The sequence below is a fragment of the Toxorhynchites rutilus genome, chromosome 2 (assembly GCF_029784135.1).
Source record: "Toxorhynchites rutilus septentrionalis strain SRP chromosome 2, ASM2978413v1, whole genome shotgun sequence".
In the NCBI taxonomy this organism is placed as follows: Eukaryota; Metazoa; Arthropoda; class Insecta; order Diptera; family Culicidae; genus Toxorhynchites; species Toxorhynchites rutilus.
Genome location: NC_073745.1, coordinates 132188484 through 132214253, shown reverse-complemented (window position 1 = coordinate 132214253; position 25770 = coordinate 132188484). Strand labels below are relative to the sequence as shown.

General features: G+C 40.0%; 1 protein-coding gene, 1 long non-coding RNA gene and 1 pseudogene across 2 annotated transcripts; all 3 read left to right on the top strand.

Annotated features, from left to right (window-relative positions):
* The first annotated feature begins 9100 nt into the window (after positions 1–9100).
* Positions 9101–15554, top strand: LOC129766128 (uncharacterized; annotated as a pseudogene).
* A 2059-nt stretch (positions 15555–17613) lies between these two features.
* LOC129764814 (uncharacterized) lies at positions 17614–18316 on the top strand. Its single transcript, XR_008741246.1, has 3 exons — positions 17614–17680; positions 17735–17921; positions 17978–18316. It is a non-coding gene; the product is annotated as an uncharacterized LOC129764814 (long non-coding RNA).
* Positions 18317–24017: 5701 nt separating this feature from the next.
* Positions 24018–24671, top strand: LOC129764813 (chondroitin proteoglycan-2-like). Its single transcript, XM_055764311.1, has 2 exons — positions 24018–24113; positions 24175–24671. The coding sequence occupies exons 1-2, from the start codon at positions 24107–24109 to the stop codon at positions 24558–24560; spliced, it is 393 nt and encodes a 130-aa protein (XP_055620286.1). The 5' UTR covers positions 24018–24106; the 3' UTR covers positions 24561–24671.
* Positions 24672–25770: the final 1099 nt, after the last annotated feature.

The following is a 25770-nucleotide window of genomic DNA, read 5'->3' as shown; positions in this document are numbered from 1 at the left end:
ACATTCCACTTGCAATCTAACGATAGTGAATTCGAGCAAAGCGAGAGGTCAAGAGCACTTGGTTTAGCAGGAGGTTTAGGTACACGTGTTGTTTTCCCAGTGTTTAAAACGGTCATATTGAAGCTGTTACAAAGGTCATATATCAACAATGAACGATTGTCATCGTACTGTTCCCCCCAGGCAGTTCCGTGAGAGTTGAAGTCTCCCAAGATCAATCGTGGCTCAGGAAGGAGTGAGCACATGTCAGCAAGTTGCTTGCGGCAAACCGCTGCTCTCGGAGGCCAATACAAGCTGACAATACAGAGGTCTTTGCCTCTGATGTTTGCATGACAATCAACAGCTTCGATCCCTCCAATAGGTGGAAGGTCAATTCGAAAAAATGAGTGGCACTTATTGATCCCCAATAGCACCCCTCCGTATCTGTCATCACGGTCCAAGCGTATAATATTAAAATCGTGGAAAGAGAGATCATTTTGAGAAGAGAGCCAAGTTTCGGACAGAGCAAAAACATCACAGTTGAAGTTATGAATTAAAAATTTGAACGTATCCAATTTAGGTATAAGACTATGACAATTCCACTGTAAAACAGTGATATCTTCGACCTCTCTATTTGAATTAGACATCAAGAGAGATAATCATTGCAAGGAGGGGCCCTGTTTGCATCAATTGTTGCAGAATTGTCTTTAATACTGGAAGCATTGAGATGACAATGGTTCTGATGGAGTCGGAAACATTAAAACACTTGAAGATTTGATCTACAAGGTCAGACAACTTTATAAATCCGATTGGGAAGTTGAGCTGGACGGACAAATAGGGACAGTTTGGGTTTTTGATGTCCCCTCGAGTGCTGGGTCGTTCTAAGGTGAACTATTCCCACGGAAGCCAGGAGGAACCTGATTTGGATTGTCCGCTGCACTCGATTTTGAAAACCCCGGGGGGACTTGTTCTTGAAATTTGGGAGTGGTCACATTTTTGCGCCGGGGATTCCCTTTGAAAATACACGGTGTGCCCCCGCTAGCTGTGTCCGCTTCCATTTCGTCAACTGGCAACGTGGAAAAGGTATTGTGTGTCGATATTGATTGTTGTTGTTGTTGGGCCAGTGGAGAAGCGCCCTTCAAAATTTCCGCAAAAGTGCGCTTCGAGCGTTCCTTTAAAAAGCGCTTCTGTTTCTCCCAGCGACTCTTGTAAGTTTCACAAGCTGAGAGCACATGTGGAGTCCCCCCACAATATGGACACTTATGCTCAGTCGCACTGCAAGATTCGTCCACATGTTGCTCTCCGCAAGTTGCACAGCGCTCCTTGTTGCCACAATAAGCTGAAGTGTGGCCGACTGACTTGCATTTTTGCAAGTCATGGGCTTTGGCACGAAGAGTCGCACCGGTAGCCTCAATTTGTCCACCATAACATAGTCCGGGAGAGCGGAACCAGCAAAAGTTACTCTAAACGAGTCGGACGGCGTGAATTTTGTTATTTCCTTTTCTTGGGAGACTTTACCGAGTTGGCGACAGTCCAAGATTATGACTTCCGCCGAAGGGAGCTTCTTGAACTTGCAACTCCTTCACTTCTAATTTTTTCGCACGTCAGACCCGTTTCAGTTATCACCCCCCCGATTTCTACGTCATTGGAGGGAATCCATACGCGATATTCGAGGATGAAATGCTTATCAGCAACAATCTCGTTTGCATCCTTCCGTTCAGACACGACAACTCGTAATTTGTTCGGTCTGACCTTGAAAATTTCTTCTACGGAAGTGTATCTGGTCAGATCTTTCATGATCTGAATCACGTTAAGGCCTTTTCCATTTGGTTTTGGCCGGAAGAAAACAACCCACGGGCCAGTTCCAGGTGCATCTTCTGGATAGACTCTGATACGTGGAGCGGAGACAACAGAGGGAGAAGACGAGGACGAGGATTGAGTTGTAACGGTAATATCAGAAGGAGGAAGCGAAACCGAGGAAGGGGGAGGGAGAGTGGGAGTATTGGAGGGCTGGGGAGGGAGAGTGGGAGAATCGGAAAGTTGGGGAGGGAGACTTGCGAGTTTTTTCGAGGGGGGCTTAGTAGGGTGAGTTGACTCGTCCCCGGAAGAGTTATCGCGTTTGAGTGCTCTTCCTGTTTCCTTTTTCATACATAAGGGGGAGTCACTTGTTTCCATGTCGGAGATCTCCATATAAGTAGACTCCCCACCACCCTCTGCCATTACGTGGAACTTTAATTCTAATTATAAGAAGACGCTCTTGAGGAGAAAAAGATACCGTTCGTGCCGAAAGATCGTAACCCAACAAACTTGCCCCAGTGCCGCCCAATAGAGGATTTCTTTGGCTCACTCAGTGCCCTAGTGTATAAAAACAATTGTAGGGCCAAGGACACGAAGCAACTGACTACAATAATCCGGAATTGTATCCGGAAAATGGACGTAAGTGCCGTACAACGATCTTGTGAGAGCATCGCGACAAAGTTGCGTCGAACAGCAGACCACGGCCCTTACTCAAACATTCACTGACATTTTTTTGAAGAAAATACATTATGTTATTAATAAAAAATACTGAAATCGATGAAAAAAACAATTTTTTTTATATGTGATTGAAAAAATTCTCATTTTTTATTTAACACCCGTTAGTAATTATTACTCCATAATTAATTATTATCTTTAGGGTACGAAATTAATTCTCTAGAATTAAAATGTCCTCGAAAGGTTTCTACCACAAAATTCATGCTTGTCACATTGGAAAAGTTTCTTGGATTTAACATTACCCCAGCCTTGAGCGACAGATCACCAAAATCGACTCTTTTTCTCAATTGCTTGATTAGCTCCACGAAAAAGCTGCGACGAATATCCTTAAAAATGATCTGCTTTTCACTGTCCATTGTTCTGATAGTTTCTTCTACTGCTGTTCCAACTCAAACATTCTTTTCAAATAATCTTGAAATTTAATAGTTCAAACAACGTAATATTCCTCGCAGATATTAGTGAGAATGATCAAATGAAAATCTTTTAGATCTTCATGTAGCATCGTGAATTCAGGTTTTTTAGCCTAGAACAAACGATTCGATCTGTTGATCTGGGGCAAAACATACGTCGCACCGTCCAACGCGAATCCTTTCAGACGATCCTTGTGATGAATTACGTTCTTATGGAACTGATCAATCATTGTATTGTAAATACTTTTATGATCAGCAACACCAAGCGATACTGCGGCGTAAAAGTCGTCATTTTCCTTAATGTTGCTTTGTTCAAATGTAAGAACTTTCACACGTTAAAAAAATCTGTACCATTCTGTACTTTTTGACGAAAACCTGTAACAGAAACATATGTACCTTTCCAGATAAATCCGTACGTGTGGCAACCAGGGACCGAAATCTTCGAAGGTGAAAAATGAAAACCGACTCTACTCTCAGTAGCTTTGTTTCGACTAGAACTGCTTCAGCAGTGGCCGCCAACAAAAAGTGACTTGACTAGAAAATTGTATTGACTAGCGTTGACTAGTGAGGATGACTGGTGAACTAGTCCAGTCAGTGGTCATTTTAATTGTCTACCCATCGTGAACCCAAACCAACGAACGTAGACATTTATCAAGTATGCCATAAAGGTCCTCGCGTTAGTATTAGTAAATAGCGAGCAAAATAGCGCACACACATTGCACGCTATTTTATACGTGTGAGTAATTTTCGTTAAAGATACAAAAAAAATTTCAGCTCACCTGTAGCGTATGTCAGACCACGTTGAACTCAAACGTGGGTCGACCTAGGTATTGTTTTGTAATTTATGAGAAACAAGCACAAGTAGAATAGTCATAAAAGTAGAGCATTTTTTAAATTTATCAGATGAACCTAAGTTCAAACATTTTTATACATTATCAACAACCCACAAAATTTGGTTATGAACGGTTCGCAATTAGAGAAGTATCAACTGTCTCAAGAAGTTGTTGTCACGTCACGAAAAGTATACGATCCATTCAAGCGTGACGTGACAACACTCATTACAAACACTTTTTACGTTTTCATGTATAGATCATACAAAATTGAGGGATGTTACAGTTAACATAAACGTTCTTGCACAGGTACGCGCACATGCACACGGATATATACATAGAGTTAAACAAAAGTTTCTGATAGCAAAATCAAATGCATTAGCACGGAAGTGAGCGCCGCTCGATCAGCCTGCCTTGTGCGAGCCATTGATGGCAAGTGAACGTGTTAAATAATCACGATGTAAAAACTGAGCGTCGGTTCTGGACCACCCCAATTTTTTCCAAATAAAAGACATGCAGGTAACAGGTAGACTCAATTTATATATCTTATTCTGATGAACATACCATAAGCAATATTGAACATTAAACTCATTTCCCATACAGATCCAAATAGTTTTATTCTGTTTTTTAAGCAATGAAAACGCAAAATGGCCGTTCCTTAGAGACAGAGGGTGGTTGGTTCAGGACCACCGGTTGCGTTAGGACTAGCTTTCCCTATAGGATGAACTTTTGGAGTAGGGAGGAGAGATATCAGAAGAAAGTGAAAAGTATTCAGAGTAATGAAAAACATTAAAAATAGTATATAGCTGACTAAAATACGGTGAAATTCTTATTTAATACAAATTATTGATTGCGTGCCGTGACAACGCTTTCGGGAGACTGTTTTTTGCACAGAGTGTGTTGTCACGTGCATGCCGATTTTCGAAAAGTTCTTGCGAGTTTTTTGAAAAACTGAAAAACAGGAATCCACGATCATCTTTTGTTGACAAATGATAGAACGAAGTTTATTTATGTTTTGAAACAGAACTGAAAATACAACATTAATGTTCAAAAGTCGGAAACTGCAAAAAGATAGATGTTGTGACGTCATAAAAGTATTGGGCTGGCAACAAGCGAATTTAACTGTAAAATATTCTCCAACTTAAAATTTTTGTAGAAAATTTTCTCAATTTTACTGTGACATCGTTTACTATTTGGAAATCGTATGATTTATACATAAAAACGAAAACAAACTGTTTTAGTGAGTCAAAACGTTGTCACGTCACGCTGGAACGAGTCAATTAATTTCTCGTTTCAGACCTGTAAATTGCGCACCAAAATCGTATGATGTAGTTCCTTTAGACTTCTTTTTGAGGGTTTCCGCAAACTTTCTCGTCTATCTCTCAAATGTCTATCTCGCATATGTCTCGAATAAACCAGCAACGATTGATTCCTTGTAGGGCAGTATTACGCTGGTCATTGGTGAGATACTAGCGGGAATGAAATTGTCCGCCGAAATTAAACAATTTGATATTACGTTGACGATGCATTGCTACGCAAAAGTTTGCGTTTATGCGGATAATCCGCATCCGGACAATCCTCGAATGATTGATCAACTAAAAATCCAACAAACACAAAGTCACGAAAATTTCCATAAATAAATCGAGTCATGGAAATCATCACGTGGCGGACATTTAAAAGAATTTATATTCCACATTCAATGGCATAGTCCAAAAAATTAAATGTAAGAAATTAGCTAAATATGTAACATGTATCCGTTTTCACAGTAATGCGGTATGAAAACTACAAACAACCTAGATTTAGCATAGAGAATGTTGAATTATCCAATTAGAAAAATACTAACATCATTTGAAACGAATTATTTCATAATTTCAGTTGTGCGTAAATACTGTAATACAGTTCAGTACTGCAGGTGACCTTGATATCTCCTCTCCATAAAATATCAAACTTTGGAGTTTTTACCTACCTCAAGTTCTTGTGCAATCCATTCCAACATTCCCCCTGGTAACTGGTTGCTTATTCATAATGCGTGGTAAATCTAGACCCGATTAGATTAACGGCGAGCAGCTTTTTGGGACACGCGATAAGCTAGTTTAGTGTAAACTTGATTGTACGGCGCAATGGACAAACTTTTCGCCTTCGGATATTTGTTGCTGTTCTTTGCCTGCACGGGAGCAGCGCGAGTAATAGTGAATTGTAACAGTACTAAAGTCAACACTTGGGAGCATCAAGCTCACCCCGACGATTGTAATAGTTATGTTACGTGCATGAATAACATCGGCATAGTGCAAAATTGTCCTTTCGGGTATTATTTCAATCCTGCGATTATTCTATGTGATCATCCGGAAAACGTCGAATGCGATTCGGAGTCCACAACCACTGAGGGAACTACACCAACAGTAACCGATGGCACAACATTACCGGAGGAAACCACTGTTGAAGGAACTTCCACTACAGAACTGGAGACGGAGTCTACTACGGAGGACACAACCATCGAAACAACAACTATCGTCGAAACAACCATCGAAACAACCATCGAAACAACCATCGAAACAACTATCGAAACAACAACTACCGTTACCGATGTGGATACAACAGTCGAAACAACGACTGATCAAACAACGGAGGAACAAACAACGACAGATCTAACAACAGAAGATCCAAGCACGACGGATCAAACAACAGCGGAAACAACCACAACCGGAAATACTGAAGATATCACAGATGATACAACAACCGAAGAAACTGTGTCGGATGATGATACAACAACAGAACCACCCGAATCTGAGTGTGAGCCATTGTGTGGTGACCTCCCACCTTGGGGAGGCGAAAGTGGCCATCCTACAGACTGCAACAGATTCGTTTCCTGCAGTGATCAATGTCTGGGAGCAACGCTATTCTGCCCACCCAATCTGCACTTCAATCATCACAAATTAGTTTGTGATTTCGCGTCTAGAGCAGAATGTTTGCTGACAGTTTGTGCCGGACAGCCAGATGGGCCTATGGCTAGTATCAACAGCTGCCGCCAGTAAGTACCATTTTACGAGAATCCATTTTCGTCCAAATCGCACTACCATACATGGTGCGATTCAGTCCAAGACCGAACGCGCATAATGGCATGATGCCAAATCAGGTCAGAATAGTGTCCGGCCTGTGTGCTTTCGGATGAGTGGTAACTCACGTTTATTGAGACATTCCAACCAGCACTTTCGTTCCGAAAATTGTACAAAAAAAACATTACAGCGTGATATTGTACCCCTTTTACAGGTTTTGTTATCCAGCTTAACGTAGGTTTCATCATATATAATGATGTATATTTCACAGCTTACGGGCACGGGTTTTCGGGGAACTTGTCTGAATTTTGCTTTGTTTGGTACATTTTTGCTTCCTATATGTCTTCAGGGAATTGCGTTCCTTAGCACGTTGAACCATACCAATTCAAGTTCCACCACGGCCCTGCGATGAATGATGCTAAGAAAATGTAAATGTAATAAAAATACCATACGGAAGAATTTCAAGCGGAACTGTCAGAGGGAAACTCGTCTCAGGAAAACACAAGCTGAGAATGCCATTGGAAACACGATATGTTGGCTCCTGTCAGTTCAAGCTCGACGTCGGGGCCCTAAGCTCCACACTTTTTTTGCCTAATCTCGCATCATTCTTCATTTTTTTCTTTCAAATTGCTTGCAAATCTTATGTTCAAATCTGGCTTGGACGGGCAAGATTTTCTGCCACTACCATTTGGATGGCATGGACCCTTCCTCCTTCCGCCTCCGCTAATTTTCTCTTGATATTCGTGTTTCGTTACAATATCTCGTCACAAGGAATTTACGTTTCTGTCAGCTCACTTTCTCTCTATGTTGCTTCAAGAAAAAAGCTATGGATGGGTTATACCTATGATATAACCGTAAGATTGACGTAGGACTGTCGTTGGCTTAGTAATCAATTGTATTTCTTCAATTAGCAATAATCACAGCTCGGATGTTCCTCAATGGGTCCGATATCACCGCTGCGCAGAGCTATCTTTTGTGTGTATTGATTAAACTAGTGAATGAATGAAACTATTACGAATTCAATTGCAAACAAATCCCAATTTAAGCCAATTCATGCATTATGGTAGTAATTATCGTTATCGTATTCTCCGGCGTAACGCTTTCGTTTTCGAAACTTTGAACTTACACCCCACTATAGACGTAGTCCTACGTCAAAACGAGCTTTTGACGATGGTATCTGAACACTTTTAGCCCCCACATACTACAGACTTTCTGTCAGCCAACAGTTTGGTCGGGTCGGCCTTCTGGTGCAAAAACCGACCCAATTGAATCGGCGTAATGTGCGCACATGCATACCTCTCCGTACTGATTAAGAAGCCGACCAAACTATCGGCCCACAAATCAGTCTGCCGTCTGCGGGGGCTCTTACTGTATCAACAACACTATAAACCTAAACAGCTGTCAAAATCAGCTATAATCTTTCTCATGCAGAGACTCTGAAGGGTAGCCATAGACAACGATACGGTCCTTAGAAAATGAAGCAATAACTGCATTTTTCTGTTATAATTTGAGAACCATCGCCTTATCTTATTTGTGTTATTAGTTCTGCGTTTCCTTTAATCAATACATCTGCAAAATTATTTCCAGCTACTTCGTTTGCGCTGGAAGCAGAGCATTCTTGCAACCGTGCGGGGCCGGGTTGGTGTTTGATCCATCGGTATCGTCATGTGTGCTAGAAGATGAAAGCAACACTTGTGAGGTAAGCGAACGCAAAAATGGTAGCCCGAAAACGACAATAACACAGTATTTACCTTACAGATTCAAGACATACCACCGGCTCCACCATCGATAGTAGCGCAGTGCGACGATACAGTCGCTATGCAGATTTTCAGACATCCGAACTATTGCGATGTGCATTATCGATGCTCCAGAGGCCTCATTTTTGCCCGACGGTGTCAAAGCGGTTTCGACTTTGATGAGGTAGCCCAGGTTTGCAACCTACAGGAGATCGTCAATTGTTCTGTATAGTTAAGCAGCTCGAATATTTTGTAATCACTTTCACTAAAAATAACACTTTTCGATGTATTAGTTAGTCCGAACGTCCTTTGTCTGTCAGTCATGATTCACTATATATTGTTCGATACATGTTTTTGGTTGGTAACTATTAATTAAATCATTCAAAAATGTGTATATTTCCTACTTTCAACTAGAATATGAATTTTTGTACACTCACGATTATAATTATTAAATCGCATATCATCCTCGTTCACCTTATTTTTATTATTCGTTTGGCAATGTTTAGACGCTACTTGACTAGCCAGAAACTTCATCTTGCCTCTGGGTTTCTAAACTCCAAAGGATGGTTCTGCCGAATGTATGTAAAGGGTACTACATCAAATTGCATCACGGGAAAAAACTCTGTAGAAAATTACCTAGTCGTCCAATTCTTTTCAAACCTTCAGACAATTAAATATAATTTATTAGTAAGCTTTTGATATATTTAGTTCATTCAACTTCAATACCATTGCCGTATGCTTGCACCTTACGTTTAACTCCATTCATAAGGTTCTGTACAACATCTGGTTGCAGCTTCTTCGTGTCTTTCTCAGATTTGACATCCTTGGGATGCTTTCGTAGTGACTGCTTCATAATACCCCAGTATTTTTCGACGGGCCTTAGTTCCGGTGCGTTGGGGGTTCATGTCCTTGGGTACGAAAGTGACCCCGTTCGCTTCGTACTACTCCAGGACATTTTTTGAATAGTAACACGATCATATATGTTTTTAACAAACTTTGAAATTTTCTGCTTCTTCAATCTGTAGCAGGTAGCGGTGTGCCCGCGATACTTCGGACTTCGAATATTATCAATTGGAGAAAAAAGACTTCTCCCTTCTTGCGTCATGTTCATGATGTTTTAATGTTTTTAGTTTAAGCCACGCCTGAACGCGTGTTCAACATTGTAAACTGTGTAGAGTTTAAGGCTAGTATTTAAGCAGAACATAAAAACAAAAGACCAATTGGAACATGACGCAAGTAGGGAGAAGCCTTTCTTTTCTTATTGATAATATTCAAAGTCCGGAGTATCGCGGGCACACCGCTACCTGCTACAAATCCTCCCAATTGCCCCCAATTCCATTCAATCGAAAAATATTGTTTAATTGCCAAGCGGAAATTGAAGAAGGGCGCCAACGTTACTTGGTATGCTGCAGACATTAAGATAAATGAAACAAAATGGCCATTACAGATAAGCACGCATTAAAACTTTTCGTATACTTTGCTGCATGCACGGCCCAGACCAAACAGCATTTTTATTCACGTTTATGCTGTCCTCAAAAATATTATCACGCATTCATGCAACAGCTCCATTGGCTATGTGGATAGCGTGGTCGTGTAAAACATCCTCGCATTCCAGCCGGCCTTGGTCCGATCCCCGTTTACATCGTTTAGATTTTTGTTTTCTGGGGACGATCCCAATCTGACGTTCAGTCTGAGAGAAAGAGATGTCTGCTTTTTAAAGCTTTCGAAAAATGTGGATTTATTTGTTAATTTCACCCTTCAGTACACGAAAAAGCATTTTTTCTGCCGAAGATGTTTTCTGTCAACGCTAGTTTGGGTGTACCAATCACCATAAATAATTTTTTTCTTATTTTATAAGTCCGACCTGACTCATCACCAACCAAATGATGCCAGAAAAATGTGTGAAAAAAGTGTCTAGCGTTGGACAGGTTGTTAATAATTTGCGTTAGCACTGATTAATACAGCCCACTCTTGAAATTAATATGTAAAATTGCAAAAGCCTCATTGACGTTCTTGGCAGTGACTAATTATTTCCTTTTATTTTACTTCTCAGGGTGCCATACACCCAATTATTTTTGAAAGTACCGCACAAGCTTAGCTAGGGATTTCGCTGCAGTGATATCACAAACGTCTACAAAAGTTATCGCTATAATCATGATAGTCTTATACAGGATGTAAACATCGTGCGATTGATAATCAGTGGAAACTTACTTAATAACTGCGTAGTACTCTAGTACTAAACGCAGAACGCCATTTATATCAGTCCTGAAAGAGTTAACTTCATTCCCGACTGATCCCATAACAATTTGTGAGGATCGTTTCAAGAGTGATGTACAAAAACGTCTCAGAGGATGACGCAATTATAATGCTTTAGTTGTAATTGAGCACTTGAGAATCCAGAACGCTGTGAAAATTGAGTACTTTCGCGTCAACTCGTCTATTGAATTAACAGTACCCATTTAGAGTTTATCCAAACTTTGTGAAGGTGGAGATATTAGTTAATTAAGCACCTTCAAATACTCAAATTAGTATAGACTGTGACAAAACTTTTTTTTAATTCGCTATGATGCAACTATTGAAATTCCAACAAAAATGTGTACTATGAGTAATTTTTGAAACTGTCTCAATTTTTATCACAATTTTGAGGGTGGTGTCCAAAAATACGACCGCATAGTTAACGTAGGAATACAAAATTATTATCGGTAATAACAAACATTATAGAAATGCATTCTTTAGTACAAATATTTGTCAGCACCGACAAGGATCGTTGAATGAGTGCTTGCACTTAGGGGCGAGTGCGATTCGCAAAGCAATAAAAAACTAAATCGGACAAGTTTACAAATAAACTCTCAACATTAACATGTACTGTTGATTGCACTCTGTAAGTTAATTTCATCAGGTGCGCAAAAGTTTTCAAAATGGCGACGGAAGAACAGTACGTGCGTAGAAAAGTATTGCACGGATACTTCGAGAATAAGGATTTGTAGAATCGTGCCATCTTAAAAAAGTTGTGAATTGCGAATTCCACGGTGTCTGATATCATAAAATGGTTCGAAGAACGTCTGATTGTTGATTGGAAGCGAAGATTCGGAAAAAAAGCCGTCAGGTCAACGAGAACAATCACAAACGCGTGGTTGAGGCCTTTTAACGGAAACAGAACACCCCAAATCGAGATGTGGCTAAAAAATTGCATGTGAGCAAGAGTTTCGTGCAGAATATCAAAACTCGAGTTGGACTACGTACGTTTAAGGTTCAGAAGTCCCCAAACCTTGACGAGAAACAGAATACGGTCACAAAAAGCCGTGCCCGTAAGTTGTCCGACCGAAGGTTAACGAAACCACAGTGCTGCGGACACAGAAGATGTGGAAGTTCGGCAAGAAGTTCTCAATTTGGCAAGCGATTTGTACTTGAGGAGTACGGAGTACACCTTTCGTTACCGCAAGCACCATGGATGGACCGGTGTATTTGGAAGAGTGTCTCTAAAAACGGCTTCTCCCTCTCTGAAGGCTCACGACGGTGATGTCGTCAGATCTTTCGTGCCGAAAGATCTGAACCCCCCCATTCAATCTGGAACTGCGCTCAATAGAAAAATACACCCCTTAAAATGCGTAGAATCCGATTCATCGTCGAGTAACCAGACATGAATCCGACCTTAAAACCTCCCAAAAATTTGCATACTACGTCAGACGTCAGACGGCGAAAGAGGTTCTGAATTTTGTAGTCACCATTCAGGATCGTAGTTCTCCATCTTGTCACTTTTTTACCCAGCTTGCCGCCATTGTGTAGTTCTCACTATCCAGCTTGTCACCTGACTATCAACTGGAGCATACACTGTATAAGTTTTGCCGGACCTCTGTTGAAGAGTCGTTGTTCACTGCAGTCCGGTGTAGTCCTCTTCAACGCCTTTTTAAGCTTGCTCCAGAATGAGCGAATTCTTCACTTGCGGAATTCGTCCTTGCGAAATGTTTTTGCTTAAGTCATTCACAATGAATTACGGAAACTTGCGAATCTGTCAAACTCAAATATGTCAAAGTACTCCAGTGACAGCTTATTTTTTATTTATGTTTTGCACAAATAAGTTTCAAATCAGGTAAAGGAAATCAGAAAGGAAAAATGAATTGACGACAAGCTTTGATTCGCATATTTTTAGAAACACGAAAAAGGCGAAGCAGAAACGCGGCTAGAGTACCAAGAGTTTGGTGGGTTAGGCCTATTTTTTTGGAAAGACGGGAACAAAGAGCTAGGTTAAATCTTGTTCCAACTGTGTGATACAGATCCTAAATTATTTTTCAATTTTCTCCGAATGTGTCCTGCCCAAATTGATACACTAAAGGGTGTGTCACATCAAATTGCATCACGGAAAAAATGCTGTAGAAATTTAATTTTTAGGAATTATATCTTCAGCTTTCGCTTATAATCAGATAAGAGTGTATAGATCACGTTGGCCATGCTTCACTGTAAATTTTTCGTAAATTTGGTAAAATGTCGTCGAACGAAAAAGAGCGTCATGAATTAATCCTGTGCACTCATTTCGTGAATCCGGAGTTGTCACATCGGAACATCGGTAAGATGCTGGGAATCGTCCAATCCACGGTCAGCAGAGTACTAAAACGATACTTCGAGAACCTAACCATCGACCGGAAGGTGAAGAACGGCAAAAACGGATGCTCCGTCAGTCAGCGCGTAGTTAAGCAGTTTAGACGTGATCCGAGAAGTTCGGTCCGGGATGTCGCCAATAAGCTGAATTTGTCAAGTTCATTCGTCCAGCGGACCAAGCAGTGGGAGGCCCTGCGTACATACAAGGTTCAGAAGGCTCCTAACCGCGACGAATGGCAAAACATGGTGGGGAAAACGCGAGCCCGGAAGCTGTACACCGAAATGCTGACGAAGCCGCATTGCCTGGTAATGGACGACGAAACCTACGTCAAAGCGGACTTTTGTCAGCTGCCGGGCCTGTTGTTCTTCTCCGCAGAGGACAAATTCAGCGTTCCGGAGGAGATTCGCAAGCAGGAACTATCCAAGTTTGCCAAAAAGTACATGGTGTGGCAAGCGATCTGCTCTTGCGGAAAGCGGAGCGCCCCCTTCGTGATGACCGGCACGGTAAACGGGCAGGTTTACCTTAAGGAGTGCCTACAGAAGCGCTTACTACCACTATTGAAGCAGCACGAGGGCCCGACCATCTTCTGGCCGGATCTCGCTTCGTGCCACTATTCAAAGGACGTGTTGGAGTGGCCAACGGGGTCACCTTCGTGCCAAAGGAAATGAACCCGCCCAACGCGCCGGAGCTTCGCCCAATAGAGAAATATTGGGTGATTATGAAGCAGGCCCTCCGGAAGAACCCAAAAGTTGTCAAATCGGAGGCGGACTTCAAGAGAAAATGGATTTCTGTTCAAAAAAAACTACAACCTGACGTTGTACAGAACCTTATGGACGGGGTAAAGAGGAAGGTGCGAGCATACGGGCTTGGGCTCGAAGTATGAATAAAAAGAAAATGCCAAAAGTTGTATAATAGTTTTTATTTTACTGTCTAAAATTTTCAAAAGGATCGGTTTACTGGGCGAATTTCTACAGCGTTTTTTCCGTGATGCAATTTGATGTGACACACCCTTTATTGGCTTTGATGAGAGGCGAACTTGAAAAATTTTCATTGCGTGAACCAATATCCCCTGGCGAGAGGCTATGTATCACGTTGAGGTCAATTCTATCTATGTAATTGTTCCATATCAATATCTTTCTCATTTAGGTATTTGGCGTCTGGTGATAGCATGACGTCGTTGTCGTACTTATTCCGAGTGGCAATATCAACGATAAGTTCAATCACATTTGAAACTTGTTCCGCTCTGTGGAATAATTTATCTAAGATAGTGTATGACACACCAAGCGAAGTAAACTGAAAAAAGATTTCCGAAGGATTCGATACTCGTTGGAATTTTCCGCATTGTATTGGTGCTCTAGATGGAAAGCATTGCATAGTGCAGGTATAATCAAATTGCATTAATATTTTTCTTTTTGATAGTATTGCATATCGATGATAATTTCCAATTTTAGGCATTCGCAAACTCAGGATCAGAGTACTATAACCACAAAGGGCATCACAGTCTTGTGCTTCTGGCGTTGGTATCTGCCGATTATAAATTTTTGATAGTTGATATTGGAGCAGCCGGCAGACACAATGATGCAGGCGTATTTAATTCATCTCTTTTAGGAAAAGCTTTAAGAGAAGGAACACTTAATATCCCACCTCCCTCTGTGTTGCTAGGACCAAATTAGATATTTCCATATGTTATGGTTGGCGATGCAGCATTTAAATTGAGACCTAATCTAATGAGACCATACGGAGGAGAATATTTGCCCGCAGACAAGATAATCCCCTTTATTTCGCGCGGCGAATGAGGTGAGATGGCTCAAGTCACCGTGTTCCCGTAGGCGAATGGCGTGACTATAGTTTGTCATTAAGTGAGATTTGAAGTCGTGTCCTCATATGTTATCGACTCGGGTATTGAAAGGAAGTTGAAAAGCAAGGTAGCTTCCACAATGGAGCGAGAAACTTTGCTATCTCACGTCACTCGCCGCGTGGAATAAGGGGGAATGTTTAACTATCGTTTGCCCAGAGCCAGAAACGTTGTTGAAAATGCTTTTGGAATTCTTGCTTCTAGATGGAGAATATACAGGAAGCCAATTGCTGCTCGCAAGGAACTAGTAAACAATATTATCAAGGCAACTGTTTACTTGCACAATTATCTAATTATGAATGAAATGCACGAACGACCTTCACAGCGCAGGTACATTGCGCCCAATACAGCAGATACCTATGATTATACTGGGGAATATATTCCTCGACAATTGAGAGAGGAGACAACAGAAAGCGATGCAATTTGGAGACTTCCTTCATCACTAAGAATGAGTGCTCGTAACTTCTCTGTTGAGTCTAAAGCAGTTCGTGAGAAATTCACCGATTACTTCCTTGGCCCTGGTTCAGTGAAGTGGCAATGGAGAAAAGTACCAGTTAATAATTAGAGAATTATACCAAACTTTTATAGAACTCTCCATTATTCTTCTTATTATTATTCCATTATTACATACTTCCTATCATAGTTATTCTAGTATAAACTTCCATATAATCTAGATATTATAATTGTCATAAATAATAGAAAAATAAAAAAGTGAAATTTGAAAATCAGAAAAAGGATGTTTTGAGATAAATGTATGTGAATATTAAAAGTAAATCATGTTCCGTATAATGAATATTTCATATAAAAAACAAAGATTAAAATTATTATTGGTAAAATAATTAAGACTACAAATTAAACATTGGATGATCGAATTGTTTACAAAAATGAATATTTTAGCTACAGCCAACTTAACTCTAGCTTGTTTTTCTATATTCATTTGTATTGAAGATGGCCCGAAGCTTTTCAAGAATGAAATTTCTGGCGCATCCTCTTTTGCCAATGCAAGCAAAGCTTCTTCCAAGGGTTCTCTCATTTGAAGTTTTTGTTCTCTTGGATCTTGATTTGTCTTCCTCTCGAATTCTTCTCGCTTCTTTTTGGGCTCTATTAATTAGATCCTGCCGGTTCTTGTGTACATCATTTTCCACCACTTGTGGAATTCAGCTCGATGTGTGAGCAATGTTTTAATCCTCTATGCTCGATGGAACGGTCTCTGTCTTCTTCTTCTTCAATGGCACTAACGTTCCTAGAGGAACTTCGCCGTCTCAACGTAGTATTACTTGCGTCATTTTTATTAGTACTTAGTTGAGATTTCTATGCCAAATAACACGCCTTGAATGCATTTTGAGTGGCAAGCTCTAGAATACGCGTGATCACAGTGCAAGTCGGAGGAAATTTCTTTGACGAAAAATCCCCCCGACCAGAACGGGAATCGAACCCGAACACCCGGCATGTTAGTTATGACGCTAACCACTCGGCCAAGGGAGCACGGTCTCTGTACTGTACGATAATAATGGGATAATATCGTACAGATCCTGATCCTCTTCTTCATACTCAATATTTTCTATGTCTATTTGCCTCTCTGGTATTTGCATGTGTGCATTTTGCCTGTTGAAATAAGTTTCATTTTATTTAATTATTTGTTGAATATTTCAAAAGTGACTTACAATTTAGAACCGGAAGGCCGACTTCTATTTTGATTTGAATTGGATCCATAGAAACAATTCAGATTTGAGTCCGTGGGTCCATAATCCATGCCACATTGCCGGAGAAGAGAAAGTCGTTCGTACCAGCACCATTTCTTTTTTGATTTCTGACTTGCCCCACTTTTATACGATCTCCATACGATCTGTGATCTTTCATCCAAGTATCGTATAAGTTCTTCCATATTTTTGAACAATATGCGCCACCTGTAAAGAGGGAGGGTTGAAATAGGTAATGAAAAAACTTACCAATTGAATCGGAAATACGACTCGCTATCTCCTCCCACATCCTCTGCTTTGCAGTAGAGTCTCTATTTACCTTTTAATTGACTTTCCACAGGTCTGGCAATTTCTTTGACCAAGTCAATTAGCTTTTCCTTTGAAAACGGATGCGTTGGAAACGACATTTTGATTTAAATGAAACGACTCAAAACCGAACAAATCAAAACAAGAACAACATTGACATCGAAAACAAGCTGCTCAAGATAGGTGATGCAAAATTAAATTATACGCAAATATGCATTCAAGTATATCTAGAGCTTTATATAGTTCAATAAGAAAAAAATCAGAAGAGTAGAAATAGAAATTTGAAAAATTATTTATTATCATGACGCAATAGCTGCCTAGCCTAAATATTACTTCATCGTTCCATTGATGTAAAACCGAACGACATTTTCTTGTTGCACCCATCTATAATGTCTTGTTCCCACTGTATGATGTATGGAGAACCTACTATCGAAGCAATGCGGATTCGTATTTTTTCGCAGCAAAAGCTTGAGAAGCTCTATCCAAGGCGGTACAATAAGGTGGAACGGTATGTCAGAATTGCTGTTCGGCCATTACTTGAGTTCGGGTTGACAGCGGCCAAACGGTTTTAAAAACCAAGAGCTATTTGGCTGTCATGAATCGACGGGTCTGCGCCATAAACGAGGAAAGGAAGCAAAACAAAGAGCTAGAAATCATGCATATGATTGTTGCAATTCTGCATATGGTAAGTAAGAATGAAGTATTTGAGGAAAATTATTAATTGTCGTTTTGTTTCTAGAACCCCTAGAGGTTTTCGCAGTAGTTTGGATTGCGCGTGCAAATGTTTTGCAAAGTGAGTTTGCTACCAGTTTGCTTTTTAATTGCGTGGATGAAATGATGTGTATCCCACTGTATGAAGCGTTTGCTGTTCTACGTCGTCAGCCCTAACAGCAATGCAAATCATTGTTTCAATTACTTACAATATGGTAAGTTAAAATAGAATATTTGAGACAAGTTATTAATTGTTTTTTTTATATTGTAGAGCCGCTAGAGGTTTTCGCAGCAGCTCAGGTGTGTTTGATCGGACTGGAGTAATCGATGCACAATTTTGAAAATCGATTATATATGAGGCTCACACCATTTTCTATTTCAATGTGAGATTGCTGAAATTTTAATAATATTTGCCATTAAAAAGAGAGGAAGTATGCAGTCACAAGAAGAGAATTTAGAAGTGTATTGATGTCAAGAAACATTCTTGCAATGGACCATGTACATCGTATACACTGTTTTTGGGACTTAGCCATAAGAGTAGCCAGAGGTCGAAAATAATTACATATGTCTAATTTGTTTTCAATAAGTTGGAGTTAGAGATTGTAAACAGTGGTGGACATGAATGAAACAATGTGTTGCTATGTTTTACTAAGATAATATAACAATTTGTTCGTTGTTTTTTAAAATTTATTATCTATAATATATACAGTTCTACTCTATTGTGAACTCAACTTTTTGTATTTTTTTACATCTTTTCGAGTTTCAGCTCCTCCACTCCTTCGTTTGCGATTTATACAAAAATCTGTGTTATTCCCTCTAGTCATTAGAAGCCCTTGCAATTAAAGATTGCAATAGCGTAGTCTAGCGATTGTTCTTATTTTAATATAGGTTTTGACTATAGTAGAATCGATGTTCGGATAAGCTTCAAGAACTCGTTTTACAATGGTGGACACCACATCTTTCTTGAAATTGAACCCATTAACTCCTAAATTTGAAACAAAGATTTTTTCCATTTCTAATCCAACGACTTGAAATGCTGCAGATGGTACAGTTAAGCCACCATAGGACAAATTAGCTAAAAAAGGAGGAACATCACGATTAGACAGATTGCTCGTTTTATCTCCAAGGTCTGGGTGTGTTTTTTTCAACTTAAATGCGACCCAACCTAAAAGATATGCAAAACCATCCTTTTCTTGATTGTTTTGCATAACCGAGGTCGGTAATGACGAATTCACATTCCGATGTTCAAGGCAAGTGTTATCGTCGTAGACAGTGAATGTTAAAACTGCAGGAAAAAAAAATTTGATTACATGAAGTTATCATCTCTCATTTCAGGATACTTACATTCATCAGATTGTTGATTTGAAGAATCTTCCGCATCAGCCAAATCTGAATTTTCCAGCAACTGTATATCAGCTTTTTGGAACAACGTGGTCGTGATATAGTGGTCCTCTACGTGAGATATATTCTTCTGGTCGTATGTATTCACGTTGTTTTGTGTGATTCCAGGAGTTTTTCCGAGAATTATTAGGCGTATTCGGTGTATAACGTCCAGGGGAACTGGCCTATCATTCAGACCCCCTCTGGAACGAATTTGAGAAAATAGATTCTCAAGTAAATCTTGGTTCAACTGAAAATGCATATAGATTTATAGGAAGGCTTAATATATTTATTCAAAGAGATTTACGCTTACCTTAAATGTTGAAATAAATTTTATGTCATATTTTCGTTTCATATCTGCGAACAAGAATTTCAGCGATTTTATCGACATTATGATCGACTGCTGAAATGTTGTTAGGGTCATATAGACTTTCCCGCTTTTGTTGATTGGTCGACAATCTTGCATCATTTGCATCATCTGGTCCAACGCTTGGAGTTGGTAATCAGTGGCAGAATAAGATTTCTTCATTTCAACTGGTGCGAATGGATTGTATGAGTTGAAAATATCGAACCAGCTATTACAATTTTCTATGAATTCTGCTACAATACTGGCTTCTTCTTCTTCGGCTGTATTTTTGAATCGTTGTTTCAGAACAGTTGATGTTGTGTGAGACAGAAGTTGAGCGGCCTTTGCAACGTTCTGTTTTTCAAGAGCTGTCAGATTGATGTGTCCATAATTAAGAGCAAAAAGCGGAGTTAGTTCACAATAGGACCTGTCCTCAATGATGGCCCTAATTAACCTAGAGTTAATATTGAAGTTTTTCCACAGAATTCCCTCTCCAACGAACCAATTTCGCAACAACTTCAAGTTATGTGGACTATCTCCGAACACATAAATATTCTCATTTGTGACAGGATGTTCAAAATACGATCTATCTAAGGTCACTCCCAAATTTTTGCGCAGCATTACGTTTCCAGGTCCATTGTCCGAATTAATCGCAACTACGTTGTAACGGATTGCGTGTAACTCACAGATTGTTTTCTGAAGAATTTGCCTTGTCATTGGCTGGTCAAAAGCAACGAACACTATTTGCTTCCAACTTGCAAACAATCCACGTACCATGATTACTTGTGCATATTTGTACGGTCCAACAATCTCATCCATTTTTTGATCGTATTCGATGAGTTGACGCACGCTCATTTCATCGTATGTTATAACGCATGCCAGCTGCTTTTCGTGCATTTCCAAGCCAACAATGTACATATATCTGATGATATCGGACAGTAAACCGCTACGCAGATCTAAATGATTGGCATGGTTATTGAGCGTTGTGAGTCCTGGCAATGGAATGCGCAAATCTTCGCGAATAAACTTATAACATCGCTTGCTAAGATAGCGAATAGCAAAGGCTGTCGAAATTTCACCCGGAGTCCAACGTGGCTTCTACTTGCGCCCAAGGATAACATCTAATTGATTCCTTGTTAGAACACCATCCAACATTTTTTGTACATGTTTGATAAGTTGTGTGTTATTTATGTGTTCCGTTTCACAAATTGTGGGATTCTTTTTAAGTTCTTTCAACTGCTTACTGAACGATTTCATATTTTTTTCTTTCTCCAATGACAACATCATATTTGCTTTTTTGAGTAGTTCAATTTATTATTATTTATTTACCATCTTAGGTCACAGACCACACAGACTATTTAGACATTCTTAATTCTATCTTTAAAAACTAGTCTACTTATGTTGAAATCAAAAATATCGTGCACATCGTTAAAAAGCCTACAGCATCTATCTAGCGGATTGTTATATCCGTATGTAGTACGGTGCCCTTGAACTCTGAGAAAGGAAGTGCTTCGGAGTTGGCGGTTCGGAACGTGAATATTAATATTTTGCAGTATGCTGCCGCAGTCGATGTTGTTGCTTAGTACGTCGTAGATGATCAGCCTTTGCAGAAAACTACGCCGGCTCGACAGAGTTTGGAGTCCGATGAGCGCGCATCGATGTTCGTAAGGCGGTAGATTGTCAGGATTTGTCCATGGGAGCCAATTTGCTGGCGTTGTGCTACTAATGTACTGTTCAACTCCAAAATTTTATCCGCTGTTTACGTTTTGTATTTTTCCAACTCCTCTATCTTCTTTCTCAGTTCTTCAATAGTAGCCAAAGCTGAGTTTAACTCCAAATTGAACACATTGGAAGTATTCAGATTGTTTTCTCTATTTTCTTCAAATCTAGTGTGTTGTAGAGCTTGTGTAGAAGAAAAAAATTCATTGTTTTTCAATGTAATAACCGCTATTTTGTAAACGCTTTTACTTACATAATTCAAATGATGGATTTTCGTGATCTTCAGTGGTCTCGACATCCAGGGAACATGCAATGGTCTCACTAGGAAAATTCGGGCGATGTATTGTGGGAATGGCTAAAAGCAATGTCAATCATGCTCTGTACAAATATTTTAGAATTTACAAAATAGAAAGTACCATTAGAAAGCAGCATCCTACATTGCTTCGCACCAATAAGCTGGTGACGTATCCGATACCGCTCATCATAACTGCTTGCATGAAAATGTCGCGAGCAGATACCCTGCTTTTTCAGAGGTTTCCAGTTTTCTGATTGGCCACAGTAATTAATCCATCTGTCTAATCTCTCTCCGCTTTTTGGGAAAGTGTGATAAACAATGTCCGGATCACATTTTGTAAGTAGAGCCTTGTTTCCACATCCTTTCACCGCGCAATAATACGGCATCTTAAATGAAGGGAAAAAGAATGTGCGTTCATTGCAGTGATGAAATTCTAGAATGTGTACATTGTTGAATTACTTACTGTGACTTTTTTCTCCGTTTCGCACTATTATGTTTCTTTTTCCGAAAATCTTCAATTTTTTCCCTTCACGAGCATAAATACCACTGTAGCAGTTTTGGAAAACAAAAAAGTCGCTGTCATTTTTCATCCCCTCCCGCATCTTCTATGCCTCATCCTCATACTGTCGAAAACGAACCACCTGTCAATTCCAGCTCCTTGGTTCTATCTTTTTTCGCTTTTCCGCAAGTGATTCCGTGCTTCGTTCTGATTGGTTGGCGGAAAAAAATCGCAATAGTTCGCAAAAATCTTTCTTCATTGTGAAGGGTTGAAAAACAAGCTTTAAGGCTGATTTAAGGCTGATTTAGACGATGCCAGTCAGCGCTCTAGTTGAAGTATCCAGTGAATAGAGAACAGACACTCTGTTCCAGTTAGAGGCCAATTACTTGTTCGATACTGGTTCAAATAACTTGAACAGAGTGTCTGTTCTCTGTTCACTGGATACTTCAACTAGAGCGCTGACTGGCATAGTCTAAATCAGCCTTTAGTCTCCTGTTTGCGTGCTAAATATTCAGGTGTTGATTGTAGTGCTGCCTCCATTGTTCGATCTCTTCGCGTTCATTTGGCAAGATGTCTCCTTATTTGTCCCTGCACATTTCAACCCGCGACACAAAGCCTTTGTGCGAAGCGTTTACGTGACTCTTGAAAGCGATGAAGCAGCACACTCTTCCTTTTCCAGGCGGCGGTTTTTCCCGAAAAAGAAGTGTTTGTTGCACTCGCTTCAGTCAGTATCGTTCCATGTATTGTAGAATCATTCGTTGCAGCATGGTTGCCCGTGCCGCATCCGTCTCGTACAGAAACGCTCGACACTCTTCGTCAAACCATTCGTTTCATTGTTCATACCCGATGACGGTCTCTGCTGTACTGCTAATTGCTACTTTCAGGGTACTCCAGCACACATCGAGGGGAGCAGAATCCAGATCGTCTACCTCCGGTAACGCAGCTCAAGACGCTGCGAGTATGTTACAGCATGTTAGAGTCACGATAGGTGGTCTATGGTCTATTTCCGAATTGTATTTACTGAGGTGATCTCCATGTGGTACGGTATTGGAAGCTGTGCTGCAAGAAAGAGCTACATATGACCATGTTCTTGTAGGCAGCGAAGCCGATAAGTTCTGGCTGTTTTCGTGGGTTCGCAGATTACCGATCTCAACTGCTTCTCCTGGCCGACCTGAGCGTTCATATTACAGATTACGATTTTGATGTCGTGTTTTGAGCAGCGATCGTATTCATGCTCAGACGGACTGCGCGTAGAATTCTTCTTTATCATCGTCGGTGCTAGCTAGATGGAGACTGTGGACGTTGATAACGCTGATGTTGTAGAAGTGGCCTCGCATCATCAATTCAGCACATTCTTTCGATAATCGGCCACCAGCCAATCACCCATTTCTGCACGATGAAAGCTGTACCCAGCTCGTGTGTGTTGCCGCAGCTCTGATAGATGGTATAACCACATTGAAACAATGGCACCATCGAACGTTCCCAGCGCACCTTGTGAAGCGCTACGACGTTGAAATTGCGGGTTCTCAATATTTCCAAAGGAATTCGGGTACTCGCAAAAAGTTTAGGGACTTACAGTTTCATGTCCCAGGTTTCCAATCTCTAATCCGTGTCCTTTGTGTGAGTCTAGTCCGAACTTTATGCAATAAATAAGAAAATAAGAAACCGGTGCTAAACACTCGGAACAATGAAAATATTCATTAAAAATGTATAGTAGTTTACAGAAAAATTAGAAACGATTTGAAGAATTAAGAAATAATTCCTAAAATCGTATTTCAATTCGTATTTCTTCAAAATGTACTTCGAAAGCATTTCAATATGAGGAGTGTCATTATTTCTGCCAATGAACTGAGTCAACACTAACTAAATTCAAGTCGAGAAAAATAAATCATTGTCATTGTTGTATCCTATTTGCGCTACATGATTTGAAGAGCAAATCGATTCTGTACCGCACAAGACATTAGAAGACATTTCAGTTGTTATCGATTATTGATAAAATGTAATGTAGCGCGGAAACTGTTATCGATTTTATCACTCTTTATGGCATACTGAGTGTGCGATTTCCTGTTCAGCAGTTTGAAAACATATAAATAAGCCTGTTCTTACACATTTCACATTTTCCTCTCCTACAATCGCAATAACTGATAAAACAAACGAAAAGATGAAAAGTGAGTGCTATATCTTTTGTCATATCAAGGTCAACTTTGAAAATAATAGTTTATTTTCCAGCGGTATTGCTAGTTGCGATTTGTGTTGCTCTGGTGAGCGAAAGCTTGGGACAGAACTGCTATGGACGTTCGAATGGCAGCATCATACCTGACCTTAAGCGGTGTAATGTTTACTACAGCTGCAACAACGGTGTGGCGATATCGATGAGCTGCCCCAGCGGTTATCATTACAATGCTGGACGACAGATTTGTGACCGTCCAATCAGTGCAGGCTGTGTCATCTGTCCCCCAACCGGATTCAAAAACATTCCTGTGGCCGGAGCGTGCAGGAAGTTCATCCAATGCGTCCAGGGGGTAGCAACTGAGCGCGAGTGTCCGAAGGGGCTGCTCTTCGACCCCTATTACGGGCAATGTAATCTTGAGCAGAATGTGAAGTGCCAGCTGTGAAAATTGTAGTAATTGAGCGATATTGGTAAATAAAGTAAACATTTTGGTTAACAGTTATTTGTAAATGAGATTAGACCCAGTAAGGTGCATCTAAAAAAATAATTAGCTGTTTACCAAGTTAACATTCCGACATCCATTAAGACAATCCAAGCATCAATCCAACATTTAAACCTCTACGTAAGTTCGTAGATTCATTTAAAGCAGTTTATGACAAATCAAGAAAAACGGCGTCTAACGCCTTCTAGTTTTAGTTCATACGGAACTAAATTTCCTTATTTTTGCATAATTTACATGGTCTCGAAGCAGTTTGAAATCATTCCCGAAAACACCAACTTTCTCTCGAACCTGGTTTGAAACACGATCCGATAGCGCTCCTTACTTAGCGTATTTGGTCGTTTTGGACAAAACTTCAGCGTAATGATGCATTTTTTCTATGGATTCATTCGTTGTTAATTTCAGTTGAACCACAGAGATGTTCATTAAGTACAGTTGAAATATGTTAAGGGAGGTGTAGGTCGAATTTCAAATATTTTTAACTATTCATTATTTCATTATTTGTCTTCTAACAATACAACAAGAATCAAAAGTAAAAAAATATTCAAAATTAGAACAGTTACAGCTGACTTTCTAAAATTTTTAAACACAATATTTTTAAAAACATTAATAGTTGCTACTTGAACTTCGCCCTTACAGCATAAGTACGGTGTCGTTAGTGTATGAATATTGCATCTCAATCTGAGGCAAATTTCCAGTCTCTTTCTATACCCAGCGAACATCGATTTTTCTGCTTGTCTTGTGTCATCATAAGCCGTTCGTATTTTCTCATAAACGGTCATTCTCGGGATGTTTCATTTTTGTCGTTGCACCGGTGTGATACTGTATACGTTCTCTGTTGGATGCTTGTTTGGTGCGGGTTGAACAAATATAACGAATACATAACCGCATTTGGTCGAGTGTATTGACAACCGGGATAGCGTTCGCTATAAATACTCAGTGCAATGCGTACATCGATATAAATAAACAAATTGCGACATCTAACTAGTTTGTGTCATTCTTGTAAAGACAAGAATTAATCATCAATTAACAGTCTCGAACTGCTTCTACAAAACTATGCATGTCATTCAGCCTTTTCAGAATCACTCAATCTTTCTACTTTCTTTCCAGAGTTATTCATCGAATTTTGATGTATTCTTAAATAATCCCTGAGGTG